Source organism: Apium graveolens, chromosome 5, assembly GCF_009905375.1.
Source record: "Apium graveolens cultivar Ventura chromosome 5, ASM990537v1, whole genome shotgun sequence".
In the NCBI taxonomy this organism is placed as follows: Eukaryota; Viridiplantae; Streptophyta; class Magnoliopsida; order Apiales; family Apiaceae; genus Apium; species Apium graveolens.
The window spans coordinates 259,319,759-259,333,491 of NC_133651.1; the positions used below are offsets into that span (position 1 = coordinate 259,319,759).

The 13,733-nt window shown below is 32.4% G+C and overlaps 1 protein-coding gene across 1 annotated transcript; it reads left to right on the forward strand.

Moving 5' to 3' along the window:
• Nucleotides 1-3,715: 3,715 nt before the first annotated feature.
• LOC141660896 (putative F-box protein At1g32420) lies at nucleotides 3,716-11,522 on the forward strand. The gene is made up of 2 exons (XM_074467878.1): nucleotides 3,716-4,835; nucleotides 11,338-11,522. Exons 1-2 carry the CDS (start codon nucleotides 3,716-3,718, stop codon nucleotides 11,520-11,522), a joined length of 1,305 nt encoding a protein of 434 aa, XP_074323979.1.
• The last annotated feature ends 2,211 nt before the right edge of the window (nucleotides 11,523-13,733 follow it).

Here is a 13,733-nt window from a genome sequence, read left to right on the forward strand (position 1 = left end):
ACTCACTGGCAAAATGCCCTACCAAGCCACATTTGAAATATTTGAATTTTGATTTATCCACCATGTTTCTATTTGGCTTAGCTGCTCCAAAGTTCTTCCTGAGCTTGGAAAATCTTCTGAAAAGAAATGCAAGATATTCATCAATATCATCCATATCATCTTGGCTCAAAGAATCTTCATTATCAGCTACCAGCCCCTTGCCCTTGTTTTCACAGACCTTAGAAGTAGACTCAACAGCTTCTACCTTCACATCTTTCTCTTTCTCCAACTCAGCAACTAGTGCTATGGACCCTCCTTTATTTCTTCCTTTCTCCATCCTCTCATCTTACTCTATTTCAAGCTCATAATTTTTCAGGATGCCATATAGTCTCTCCAAAGTAAACTCCTTGTAATCTTGAGAGTTTCTCAATGAGACTGTCATTGGTTTCCATTCCTTTGGAATAGATCTAAGGAATTTGAGATTGGAGTCTTTTGTCTGATAGACTCTTCCATACAACGTCAGAGCATTTAGTAGTTTTTAAAATCTACTAAAAATGTTAGTGGGAGACTCATTATCTTCACAATGAAAGTGCTCATATTGCTGAATTAACAGCTGCATCTTATTCTCCCTTACTTGCTCAGTACCATCACATATAATATGAATTATGTCCCAAACCTCCTTGGATGTTTTGCAGTTAATGATGTTATCAAACATATCACCATCAACTCCATTAAATAATATATTCATGCCCTTCTTGTCTTTCCTGACTTGCTCAATATCAGGATCTGACCATTCATGCCTAGGCTTGGGAACAGATGGTTCATTGCCTGTTGCAGCTCTCATAGGCACATGAGGACCTCTCTCTATGCAATCCACATAGGCCTCATCTTGATAAAAAAGATATAGGTGCATCTTCACCTTCCAGTGGTGATAATTTTCTTTATCCAGAAATGGGATCTTGACTCTAACATCCTTCTTGTTCATCTTGTTGTTTTGTTGAGATCTTTAAACTCTTTGTACTTCAAGAGCTTGCTCTGATACCAATTGTTATTCCCTAACAATACAACAAGAATTACAGAAGGGGGGTTGAATGTAATTCTGGCTTCTTTTTAAAATTTATGAAAAATGGTTCTAATATATATATATATATATATATATATATATATATATATAAGTGTTTGATTTGCAAGGTGCGGAATGACAGAATTATAGAAATCAAAACACAAGTAATAAAAACACAAGTTTTTAAACTTTCTGGTGGATTTGAATGTATCCACCAGATATATATATATATATATATATATATATATATATATTGAGAGAGAACAATGTGTAGCTCAAATAAGCTCACAGCTGCTTACAAGTATGAACAACTAAAACTTGCAGAGAAATGCTACTGGATACAGCTTACAAATGTTTCTCTGAGAATATATTTTCTTAGTCTAGTTAGTTGTTGTTTTTATTCTACTTGCTACACTTGATTTATATATCACCAAGTTTACATAGAGTAAGACAAGATAATAAAACAAAACCTATCAAGTCTAACTCCATGTTGCTTCATTACTCTATTCCAGCATCTTTGAAAGTCTTCATAACTTGCATGGAAATGGTAATGCTTCTTTGTTCTCAAAATCCTGCTAAACGGGCTGCCACATTCCTTTTGTAAACACTCAATGCATGTGACTGTGTTGTCACTGTCAACAACTATTTGAATTGATCATCCGTCGGCTACATGCTTGTTATCCGTCGGGTAGCCTTATTGATCATCCGTCGGGTAGCTTTGTTGATCATCCGTCGGGTAGCCTTTTATCACTTGACTCCATTTCATTAGTGCAGAATTACAAGACATCTTATATTTATATTTAATCAACCTATTCTACACATCTACTAGCAGTCTACATGATTCATAAGCTACTACAGAATCTATACAGAGTTGTTTGCAGAAATGTGCTAAATGACTTATTGTTACATAAGCTACTCACCCGATGGATATCAGTTAGTCATCCGTCGGGACTATATTGAATCATCCGTCGGGACTATAATTGATCATCCGTCGGGTGCTACAAAATACACTAAGTTAAATCTACTAAGGTGTTTTGTTTAGCTTATCATCAAGTACACAACATATTCTTAACATAAACCCGAATCAATAGTAAAATTTTATGTGTCAATGGCAAACAATTATGTTAGCTTGAGTCCCGTTATATCAACCAAATCCAGCTAATTATACTTACTATTTTGTTTAAATTTATTATAACCCCGAATGATTATTATTTTATTTTAGACCGAATGGTAATACGTATTATTTTGTTTTTGTTTGATGACATTATATCGACCCCACTAATTTTCTTTCAAATTTTTATTTTTTTATAGTCTGATTCAATAATATAATATTTTTATTGGGATCAATAATATTTATTATTTTATTTTAGTCCGATTATTCAAATCCAACTAACTATATATAGTTTTTAAAATTTTTTATTTAAAATTTGATCAATAATATAATTTTGTTTAGCTCGGTCGCTAGTTTGATGACATTATATCGACCCCACGATTTTTTTTTCAAATTTTTATTTTGTTACAGTCCTGTCCAATAATATTATATTTTTAGGAGGATCAATAAATATTTATTATTTTATTTGAGCCCAATTATTCAAATCAAATTAACTATGTGTAGTTTTTTAATTTTTTTTTTAAATTGGATTAATAATATAATTTTATTTAGCTCGATCGGGTGAATTTTATATATTATTTTATTTTAACGAAAATCATTAAACATATTATAATTCTATTATGAATATTTATCTATTGTGAGAGTGTTTTATTTTAAATATTACTATAATTACGGTGACCACATCGACTACCAACCAAATTTTCATTATTTCTTCTTTAATATAATAGTATAAATATATATAAGTTATCAGGTTCGAATCCCGCTAACAATAAATATTTATATTATTATTAATAAAAATACATATAAATTTTCAGGTTCGAATCTCACCGACAACAAAAAATTACATTTTTATTTATGAAAAAAATCTCATCAATCACATACTATTTATACTATTTGAACTTAAGTTAAAATTATATTTAATAAATTTTTTAATTATATAATCATTATTTAATATTTAATTATTTATATAGAATTTTAGTAAAATTATATAAAATAAAAATAAAAATATATAAATATTAATCAAGATCCGTGCAGGGTCGTAAGCGAGTATTTATACTATACTATTATAATCAGAATAGAGTATAATTTGGTTCAACGGTTATCCCCTAATTTTGGTTATTAAATATATAAATAAATATTGTTATATATCCGCTAAAATACTAAATTATTAAACTATTAGACACATAGTCTACTTATCATACTAAACTACAATCACAACTTATCCTATTATTAAAAAAATAGTGTTTTATATATGTTAAACTATTAATTAATTATTAAATTTATGTTTATCCTACTAAACTACGACCACATGCTATTCTATTATTTTTTTTATATTTATTATTATTATATATTTATATAAATATTTTAAAATTGTAATATAACGGAATAAATAAAAATTTGAAATATTAACGAGAACCGTGCGCACAAGTTATTAGTATATATAATAGAATGTTCTTGTTATGTGTATCATACTCGTCTATTTATGCAAGATTAATATTAAAAACATTAAATATTTAGTTGATCTCGTTAGAAATAATCACATCGTACATCGGTTTTTTCCGATGTACAGTAATTCTCATGTGTGTAACGAGAATCCTATTATTCCAGAAGACATCATCCGACTTGAGATTCTCACCCGACTCTCTGTGAAATCCCTTATGCGGTTTCGATGCATTTGTAAATCATGGCAATCTCTGATCTCTTCTGATCCAGTCTTCATTAAATCTCACCACGCTTGTTCCTCTATTGACACTAACGACAGACTGGTTGTTTTTCGTTTCTATAAACATCCTGATACTTGTTATCCAGACGAATCAAACCACCCTCTAGTGTGGCGTGACACAATGTTAGCTGGTTCGGTAAATGGCATAGTGTGTTTTTATCACAACTATGGCGGTAACGTTGTAATATCTGGTTTCGAAATATGGAACCCTGCTATTCATCAGTATAAATATGTGCCCCCTCCATCCGCATATAACGTATCACATAGACCATGTATCGGATTTAGTTTTGATCCCATTGAGAATGATTACAAAGTGATCCACATTACCCATAATGACGCTATGCCATTAGTCGCTGATGTTTACTCTTGTAATGCAGACTCTTGGTCTAACATCAGTGTTTCTTCTAGTTTCATATTAGAGGATGGTGAAATTTCTCAACATGCTACTAATGTCAACGGAATTTTGTATCGGAGTTATCACAAAAAGGGTGATTATAAAACACATTTCCCTGTCTCTTTTGATACAAGGGCAGAGGTTTTCACCATGTTCCCGAGCCTAGATTATTTGCCAGCCAAATATTTTGCTTTGGTGAATTTAAAAAATTCTCTTGCGATTATTGTTTATGATTTCGCTGACGTTAGTTATGTTGATGTTTTTGTGCTCAATCAAGCAATGTCAAGTAATGGTGAAACATTGAGTAAGCTGTACACGGTTGGACCAATAACCTTGGAAAGAAATATGGAGATTCTTCAATGTTCTAGGGATGGTGAGTTGATATTTAAGAATGCAGAAGCACTGAAATATGTGTGTATTGATCCAGAAACCCATGCAATTGGTAGCACTAGCATCCATCCTTTTGATTCTCATTTCAAAATTCCTGCTTATACTTGTGCTTTTGGGTACACTGAGACTTTAGTTTCTGTTATGGGAATGAAGCAAGTTAAAACAGACGAATGTGGTAGTATTCTTTTTTTTAAATTTTGCTAGCTCTCGTATCACTAACACATATGATAGCTTTGACCACTTTTCTTTGATTAGTCTTTGCTATTTACCTATTACAGTTTCTTCTGATGTTAAAGGATAATTGAGTATATTGCTGGTAAAATAATTGAATTCAGTATTTTTGTCAATTATACCTTGCATCTGGTTCGTCTTGTTCTCCAAGTAATTGTTTTGTTCACAGTATGTTATAGTATAATTTAGACTTTGTGTAAAGTACCAACAGACAGGCTAATATTGCTGATAGCTAAGCAAGTCATCGTTATGCGTTTATCAATATCTAGAGATTGTACTGTAACCCTATGAAACATGCTGATTCCATACACCAAAAATTTCTCATTTGATAGTAGAACTAAGAATAAGCGGCTAATACTAAAACTTGAAAAATGATATAATGGTGGAAGACTCATTTCTACCACTTACCAATAAATTGGTCCAGTTTCCTAACATTTTTGGGTACTGTCAATTGAGTGGGAGCTGATTTTTGAGGAAAAGAACAGGTGTTAGACGGAACTGTTTCTGTGAAATGGACATAATGCATAACTGTGAAGAATGACTATAACTATAGTTAACATCAGACTTGTTACCAGAAAGGGTGGGCGTGACTGCACTTGGATGTTTCAGTTTGAAGTCATCAGCATATTAAAGACCAACACATGGTTAATGTATATTAATTTCTGAGATCTCAGGTCTATGTGAGCTGACATACGGGATACGGTTTTTAGTTCATGGTAAAATTTACAAGGTAGACTAATCAATTGGAATTTGTAAACCTCAATCTCCGTGTTCGTGATTGGATTAGCACTTTGATCAATTAGAAACCGAACCTTAACGCGTGCATTCCCTACTCACTCGGGAAATCCAAGTCCTTCATGTTCTCGTTTATGCCTATTTACATACCAGTCATCATCAAATCCAAATGACCCCACAAGTAGCATGCTTTGAGCAGGCAAGGAAAAGCAGGAATAAGAACTTCAGTATTTTAAAAAAAAGATACTATAAGATTTGAGAAATTACTATTTCACAGTAAGGGTAGTTCTGGTATAAACCGCAAATAAAAACTTAAAGAATCTGAGCAAAACAAAAATAAAAGAGAGTACAACCTGAGGTGAGCTCATCCGTAAAAATTAAACTCATTCTTTGTGTACAAAAGATTATGGAGGAATTTGATTAACAAATATTTGAGATTCGCTGTCAGAATCAATTAATATTCATATTATAAACTAAATTTATAGGTTTTCGTGTATTTCAAGTGTTATTAGGCAAATTACAACTTCTCAAATGATTGTCTTGTCCTTGACGATCAAATCACTTTGGCTTCTGTAGACAAATTATGTGTAGGATATAATACTCATATAATTATATATATATATTGATTAATAATTTATATTCAACTAACATTAAAAAAGTATGTAAATAATCCAGTGGGACGGAGGAAGTATTATTTAAGATGTATAGTACCTAATAAAAAAATGTGCCTGTAAAATATTTATGAATATTATAATATTGTTTAATTAGATCAAAAAATGTTGCGAAAACATTAAGTATGTTATCAGAAATTTTATTGTTTCATATTAATTAATGGATCAAAAAAGATATTTTTAGGTTGAATTTGAAATTAACATAGTAAAATCAAATATTTTCGTGAAATTGAAGTGAAAACTCGAAAACTCAAAAATAACCCTGATAAACTCGAAAACTCGAAAACTCGAAAATTCATTAAGCTCGACTCGAAAACTCGGTAAACTCGATAACTCGTTTATAAACTCGATAAGCTCGAACTCGTGAAACTAAGATAAGCTCGAACACTAGATGAAAACTCAAAAACTCGATAAACTCGAAAACTCGCGAACAACTCAACCTGGCTCGTTTAATCTACGGGTCAAGTCTGAATACAATTTTCAGGCTCGGTTTTTTTTTGTTCGACTTGACTTGATAAAAAAAGCTCGAACTGGAATTTAATAAGCACAAACTCGACAAGACTCGAATTACACCACTATATGTGGTCATCTTATGGGTCATTTGTTTTCTTCTTAACCCTTCTGAATCCTTCTTATAAGCTTTTCTTAAAGTTTTAGATTGTTTGGACCTTATTTTTAATATCTTAATGATTAAAAAACATCTTAATCATTAAAATAAAAAAGGTCACTGAAGTGCTAAGATACAGGGTGACACCTAGGGTTTTGGGTTTTTATATATACTGTTATCTCTCGTACGTACACCAAACATCAATAGTACCAAGAACAAACAAAAGCATCATGTACAATTATTTGTTTCTGGTACTATCTATATACAACATCTACGATCTTTTCTGGTTTAAATCATGTGTGCATCAACATGTCATTAGATGCATGATTATACTCTTTTTTTCTATTTTATCATATATTCTTATTGTTGCATGATCATACTCTGTTCTATCTGATTTCCCATATATTATGGTTCTTTGTGTGTGTGTTTATGTATATATATATATATAATAGGCATGTAGTAGAAACAAAGGTGTCACTACATGTCGTGATGTTGTTAAAATCTCAAAACACCCCCACTGACTGCACCAAGTCTCTCGGCTATGTTACTGTTTTCAAAACAAATGTTTACGCTTGAATAATAAAATATTTCTTGTAGCTTTGACAGAACATGATGAAGCAATTAGTAACAATATAACCCATTAGAACAACACTTGAAAGGTGTGTATGGTAACTACAATATGTAGATAATATTTTTCAGCACCAAGCCTTGCACCAATATGTTATTATGTCTACACCCGGGTTATCAATTTTGTAACTATTGCTAAGCGCTTTATGTTAAATAAATAATATTATGATGGTTGTACTCATTAGCAGATTTTTAATTCTTTATAGACATAAATTTACAATTTAGACTTCATAGAAGCTTGTTTTGTTACCCCTTGGCGAAGGAGAAATCGGTATGATTACAATTATATATTTTTGAGTGTAAAAAAGTAAACTGGTAGCATTCAGATATTTCAACAAATTCTTATCAAAAAGTATTATTTATTCAGAATTTAGATTACCAATCATTCATAAATTTTAATAATTCAGAAACTTCTAGTTCAGATTTGCCAAATGACCCATTAGACATCATCATGTACTGATATCTAATGAACTTATAAACATAGGGTTTTTTTAAAAAGAAACTGATGTACATTTTTTTCTTAGACATCACTTTTGCCGACATCAAGTTTTATTCTCCTCGATGATCTTTTCAATTCTCATCTCTCTCTCTCTCTCCCCTTCTCTCTCTCTCTCTTCTCTCTCTCAAATTTATTTTATCATCTTATTTCTTTCTCTCAACTCTCTCAAAACACAAACACACCCACATATATTTTAATGATATTACATCGCTTTTAATGATAATCCATGTCTTAGTGTGTATAACAAAGCTTTTCTATTTACAAAAGTATTATTGTATATGCCAATTAGAATTGTTTCTTATTTTTCATATCAATCACTAAATAATATTTTAGTGTGTCTACTATACCAGTTATTTATCTATAAATGATGTATTATATTTTCTTTCATATCGGTTCAAAACTGATGTGAAAATAAGGACTTTTTACTCCAACCACGAAAACCACGATTTTGAACATTTTAGACATCAGTTCTAAGTTGTTGTTCATTGACCTTTTTTGTAGTTTTGTTACAAAATAAAGTATATAATTACGTCTTAACCTTTTTTTGTAGTGTTGTTAGAAAATAAAGTGTGTAGTCCCTCATAATTCAAATAAAATATAATAAATATGTCAGTGAAAAAAACTTATTCTCAATTACTGTCTAGCCTATTGAGTGACTGTATATATACAATGTTTACGGTTTTCTTTTTCTAGGCCTTGATGATCCCGATGATGGAAATTTTTTGGTTGTTTGTGAACTTGAGTTAAAAATTGTTGATATTAATCGTAATTTCTGTAAAGTGATTAAAACTTGTTTAATGTGAATTGATAATATTTCATTAAAACTTCGGTGTTCTCGTGTTAAAATGGAAATATTATATTGTTTAGTACATGACGACGTTGTGTTGTTAAAAAATATATGTATATTTATTATTTATGCATGATGTATGTATACATTGTGTTCTAGTATAAGGACTAATGTAGCATTTATTTAATCGTTGTTTAGTCTTGTTCGTGAATAATTCAACATTTTTCCAGATAATTAATTAATAATAATATATTAATTTTAGTTTAAAATTCTAATCCTTTTAGATCTCTATGAAAGAATTCATATAATATTTTATGTGAATAATTTATTCATTATTCTTTGAATAACATAAAAAGGAACAAATCAAGTCATATAATTGAGCGAATTTAGAAGTTTTATTTAAATTAATTTTAACATTACTTAATATTTCCAGATCGCTGATATAAATATACTTTGATGATTATTCATGACAAATATAGTTAATCCTCTTTAAAGTAATATGGTTGGGACCGGGAGATATTACTTTATGTTAGGTCCTTAATACAACTATAGAGGGGGTGAATATATTTTATGTAGATAAATCGAATTAGGCACTCAATAGTATAAACAATTTTTTATTGATTGATAAAAACTGATTACAAACTAATCTCTCAAAGGATGAACAAATATCCTTGAAAGCTGTTAGGTGACACAAAAGATATATCAATACACGACACTTAAAGTGTTAACCTAACCTGTGCTTATATATTGCACAACTACACAATCAAATAAGGAATCATATTCTATTACAATAAGGAATCATAAAACATATCCTTAATTTGATTGCTACTACAAGTAAAGTCATTCACCGACTTGAATTCTGTAAACTCTTTCCATCTTCAATATCTCTTGATCTTTAGCTGTTGTGACCAAACACTGATGTCAGTTCTTGATCAGCAAATGCTGATAACAAATGTTGATAACGTCACCTTCTACTAAAGTCTGATATCAAATACTGATAATAATCTCTGATAGCTTATATCATGATATCATCATTTTCTCCTAATAATCTCCCCCAACTTGTGCATTATGAAATATGGACAAGTTCTAAATTGATGGTGTCAAAAACTATCCAAATGCAGAAATTTAAACAAATAATCTTTCTTATAGTCAGTGCTTCTAAACTTTATCTTCAGTCTTGAACTTCAGTACAATCTGGAACTTTATTAAGGAGTTTCTTGAGTAGTGTTGACCTTCAAGAATATTTACATACATTTGCATTTGTTGTTTGATATCCTTGAGCTCTTCTGTAGATTCATCATTCTAATAAACAGTTGCTCTGAGGTCTTGTAGATTTGATTCTCCAAGTGCCAAATCATCTAGTTCAAGAAATTAAATCTTCTTCCCATCAGGATTAAAAGTAAGAACTTTTCTTCCTAAAGACTTAACAACTTTGTCTCATCCGGTAGGCATATCAACAGTATATCCAGATTCATAAATATATTTTGGAATTTTCTTTCCTCTCTGCTTCATTTGTACTAAGTTCTTCAAAAATTCAGACCATCTAGTAGTAGAAGAGTTGATTACCTTAAGTAAAGTAGTGATGAATTGTAACTCCTACCATGGTTTATTCTTTAAAATCTCTTGAGTGAGCCTTAACCTTCTTCCAGATTTCAGAAAATAGATCAGCTTTTCACCAATTAGATCATTTATAATTTGAACTGATTTAATTTTCTTCAAATCCTCAAGCTTTGTGTTATCACCAATCTCTGTCATATTTTCATGCTTCCTTAGAATCAAAGCTTCAGAAACAAAAGAATCATCATTTAAATATCCCAAGCCACTTTTTCTACCAGTTCTTCTAGACTGAGAATTTTCACTGTATATCTTCTTTATAGTCTCAAAAGAATCCCTTATCGGTACAGGTGTCTTGCTTCCCCATTATAACTTCTTCTTTTCTTCTAAAGCTAATTCTGGCATATCAGAGTTTAAGTCCTTTGAATCAGGATTTGTGATTTCAGCTTGTATCTTATTTGAAGTGTCAATAACTTGAGTAGTATCAGAGATTATTACTACTTGAGCTTCGGCATTTGTTTCTTCTTCAACTTGAGCATTGTCAGAGGTTGTTGTTAACTTCAATTTTTCAGCCCAATCAGCCCCAGGTATCATCTTTCTTCCTTTGTAAGACTGATTGGCTTCTTCTGTTTATATCTTCTGATCATCAGCATCATCGTAAGCTGCAACTGCTGAATAGACTGGATCTATTAGTGTTTCTGATTTTAAACGCTTAGATGCTGATTTCTTCTTGGACTTAGCTTTGGGTTTTGGCTTTGACTTCTCACCAATATTTTCCTTTCCGTTATAAATCCTGCCAGCATTTAAAATTTCTTGAGACCTTAAAGGCTCTTCAGCATCAGTTTGACTGACTTCCCTGATTACCATACCCTTTGTAGGTCTACTAACCGAAATATCTTCATAAGATAAGACATCGTCAGTATTTGCTGATTTCAAAGATTTGTATTCTTCTTCTAAAAGCCTAAGTTGTTACATGTCAACTCCATGATTTTCTCCTTCAAAAATTCTTCTACTTACCTCAGAATCAAATGCTTGAATCTCTGGATCCATGTAGAATAGAGTTGTTCTCTTTCCTATTACATTTAGAGTCTATAGATACTGAATTGCTTCAGCACCAGCTTCTATCTCCTGAATGCCTTGCTCTTCATTAGCATTTGTGACTTTCAAAGTTTATAATTTAGCCACAATCAGTTCTTGACTTTGCACAGTTTTTGAGAATTTCCTTCCAGATCTCCTCCTTTCTCCACCTTGTCTAGATTGATTAGTTGTCTTAGATGTACCACTAGAACCAATTAGATATCCACCTTGTTTTTTCAAAACAAGCTCCTTCTTTTTATTATCACCACCATGACCATCAGAACCATCCTTGTCATCGGCATCTTTCAATTGGAGCTGCTTGCATTTAGATTTCAACACTTTCTCCCCCTTTTTGGCCCAAGTAGGAGGGAAACAATAAGCTCCACAAACTGTTGTACCGCATCTAATTGACTAGACATCCTCGCTTGAGTATCTTGCAACTTAACTTTATTGGCTTCTAGTTTTTCTTGTCTAGCAAGAATGGGTGATAACTGCTTCTGGATTTCCTTGGTTGTGATCAGTTTTGTTTCAAGAAAGGATTCCTCGAGTTTATCAATTTGAGCATTAACCTTAGATTGAGTATGTAGAACTCATTTAACCAGTAGTGTAATAGACTTGAGATGTGTCAGAACATCAGGATTTGCAATACTTTGCTCTGCTCTCTCCAGATGTTGAGAAGCATTAACAATAGAGATAGGATAAGAAGCATCTTTCCAGTTTGAATTCCATTCAACATAAGAAAACTTCCTACTGTTCTTTGCATCAAGCGCAGCTAATCTCCTTTGCTTTTCATGTTTAGGCATGTGTTCAGGAAAGAAAAGTTCATCAAGATCCTCATCGGGATCTAAATCTACATTAACATTCTCTCCATCATGAGACTCAGCATTGAACTCCATATCTTCAAGAATAGTGTCCATTTGAGGTGGAGCTTTAGTATGTATCTCCAGAACTTCAGTACCAGTGGAATGTTGTGGTGATTCTACCATGATGGATATTCCTGCATTTACATTCACAGCAGTGACAGGGAAAATAAGAGTTGATAGAACTGTAGAATGAGTGGACTATCCTTCAATAAGAACTTGGATTGCAACAGATTGTAGAATAGTAAATTGAATGGACTGTCCTTCAACAAGAACATGGATTGTTTTAGTGGATGACACAGAGATGTGAATGGATGTAACACCCCAGTCCCACATCGAGGATATTTACGACTTTTGTTCAGTTTATAAGGCAAAGTACTACTACTCTGTGCACCAACAAAACATGATCTTTTGGGGCCATGTGGTGGGCTTGTCGTAACCTAAGTTGGCTGCACTCGGGACAGTATGCTTCGATTTATTTCGGACTCGGAATCGGGACTTGACCCGGTTTTCGGAAAAAAGCTCGTGATTTGACCCGGGTTGTCACATACCTGGCTCTGATACCATATGTGACAACCCATGTCAAATCCCGAACCTTTTTTCAAAAACCGGGTCAAGTCCCGATTCCGAGTCTGAAATAAGTCGAAGCATACTGTCCCGAGTGCAGCCAACTTGGGTTACGACAAGCCCACCACAGGCCCCCAAAAGATCATGTTTTGTTGGTGCACATAGTAGTAGTACTTTGCCTTATAAACTGAACAAAAGTCCCAAATCTCCTCGATGTGGGACTGGGGTGTTACAAAATCCCCAACTTAAACTCCTGATGTCCTCGTCAGGCCCGAACAGACAGCCCATAGGACCAAGATCGTAGCTTTCTAGCCATTATGGGATAATACTGGTTGGCTTCGTGTCCCCACCTCCGGACCTCTTGTCATTATGGGATAATACCATCAGCCATCGTGTCACCACCTCCGGCAACTTGACGCATCAAGCTTTCGAGAGTTGGCTCTGATACCAACGTTGTAACACCCCACTTAAACAAGTAGAGGCTACACAAGATAAGCCTTATTTATTAATGAAAGTAAAAAAAACAATCTAAACATAATTTATTAAACTAACAAAAGTTCAAAATGTACAAAATAGAGTTCTCTAAAAAGATCCAAAATAATATGGAATAAAACATGTCCTTGACTTTATTTTCAACTAGATAAACAAGCTAAAATCTGGGCAGCACTCATCACACCCCCGCTTTACCCATGACTACCTGTGGAAATAAATAAATATGAGTGAGCCAAATGCCTAGTACGAATATATCATTAAAAGGTAAAGCACAAGAATATATTTGATTTTAACAATTAGCCAAGAAGATGAGTAATATGACAGTAATTATTTAGAATCAAGGAACAAACTAATCCAAACAAAATC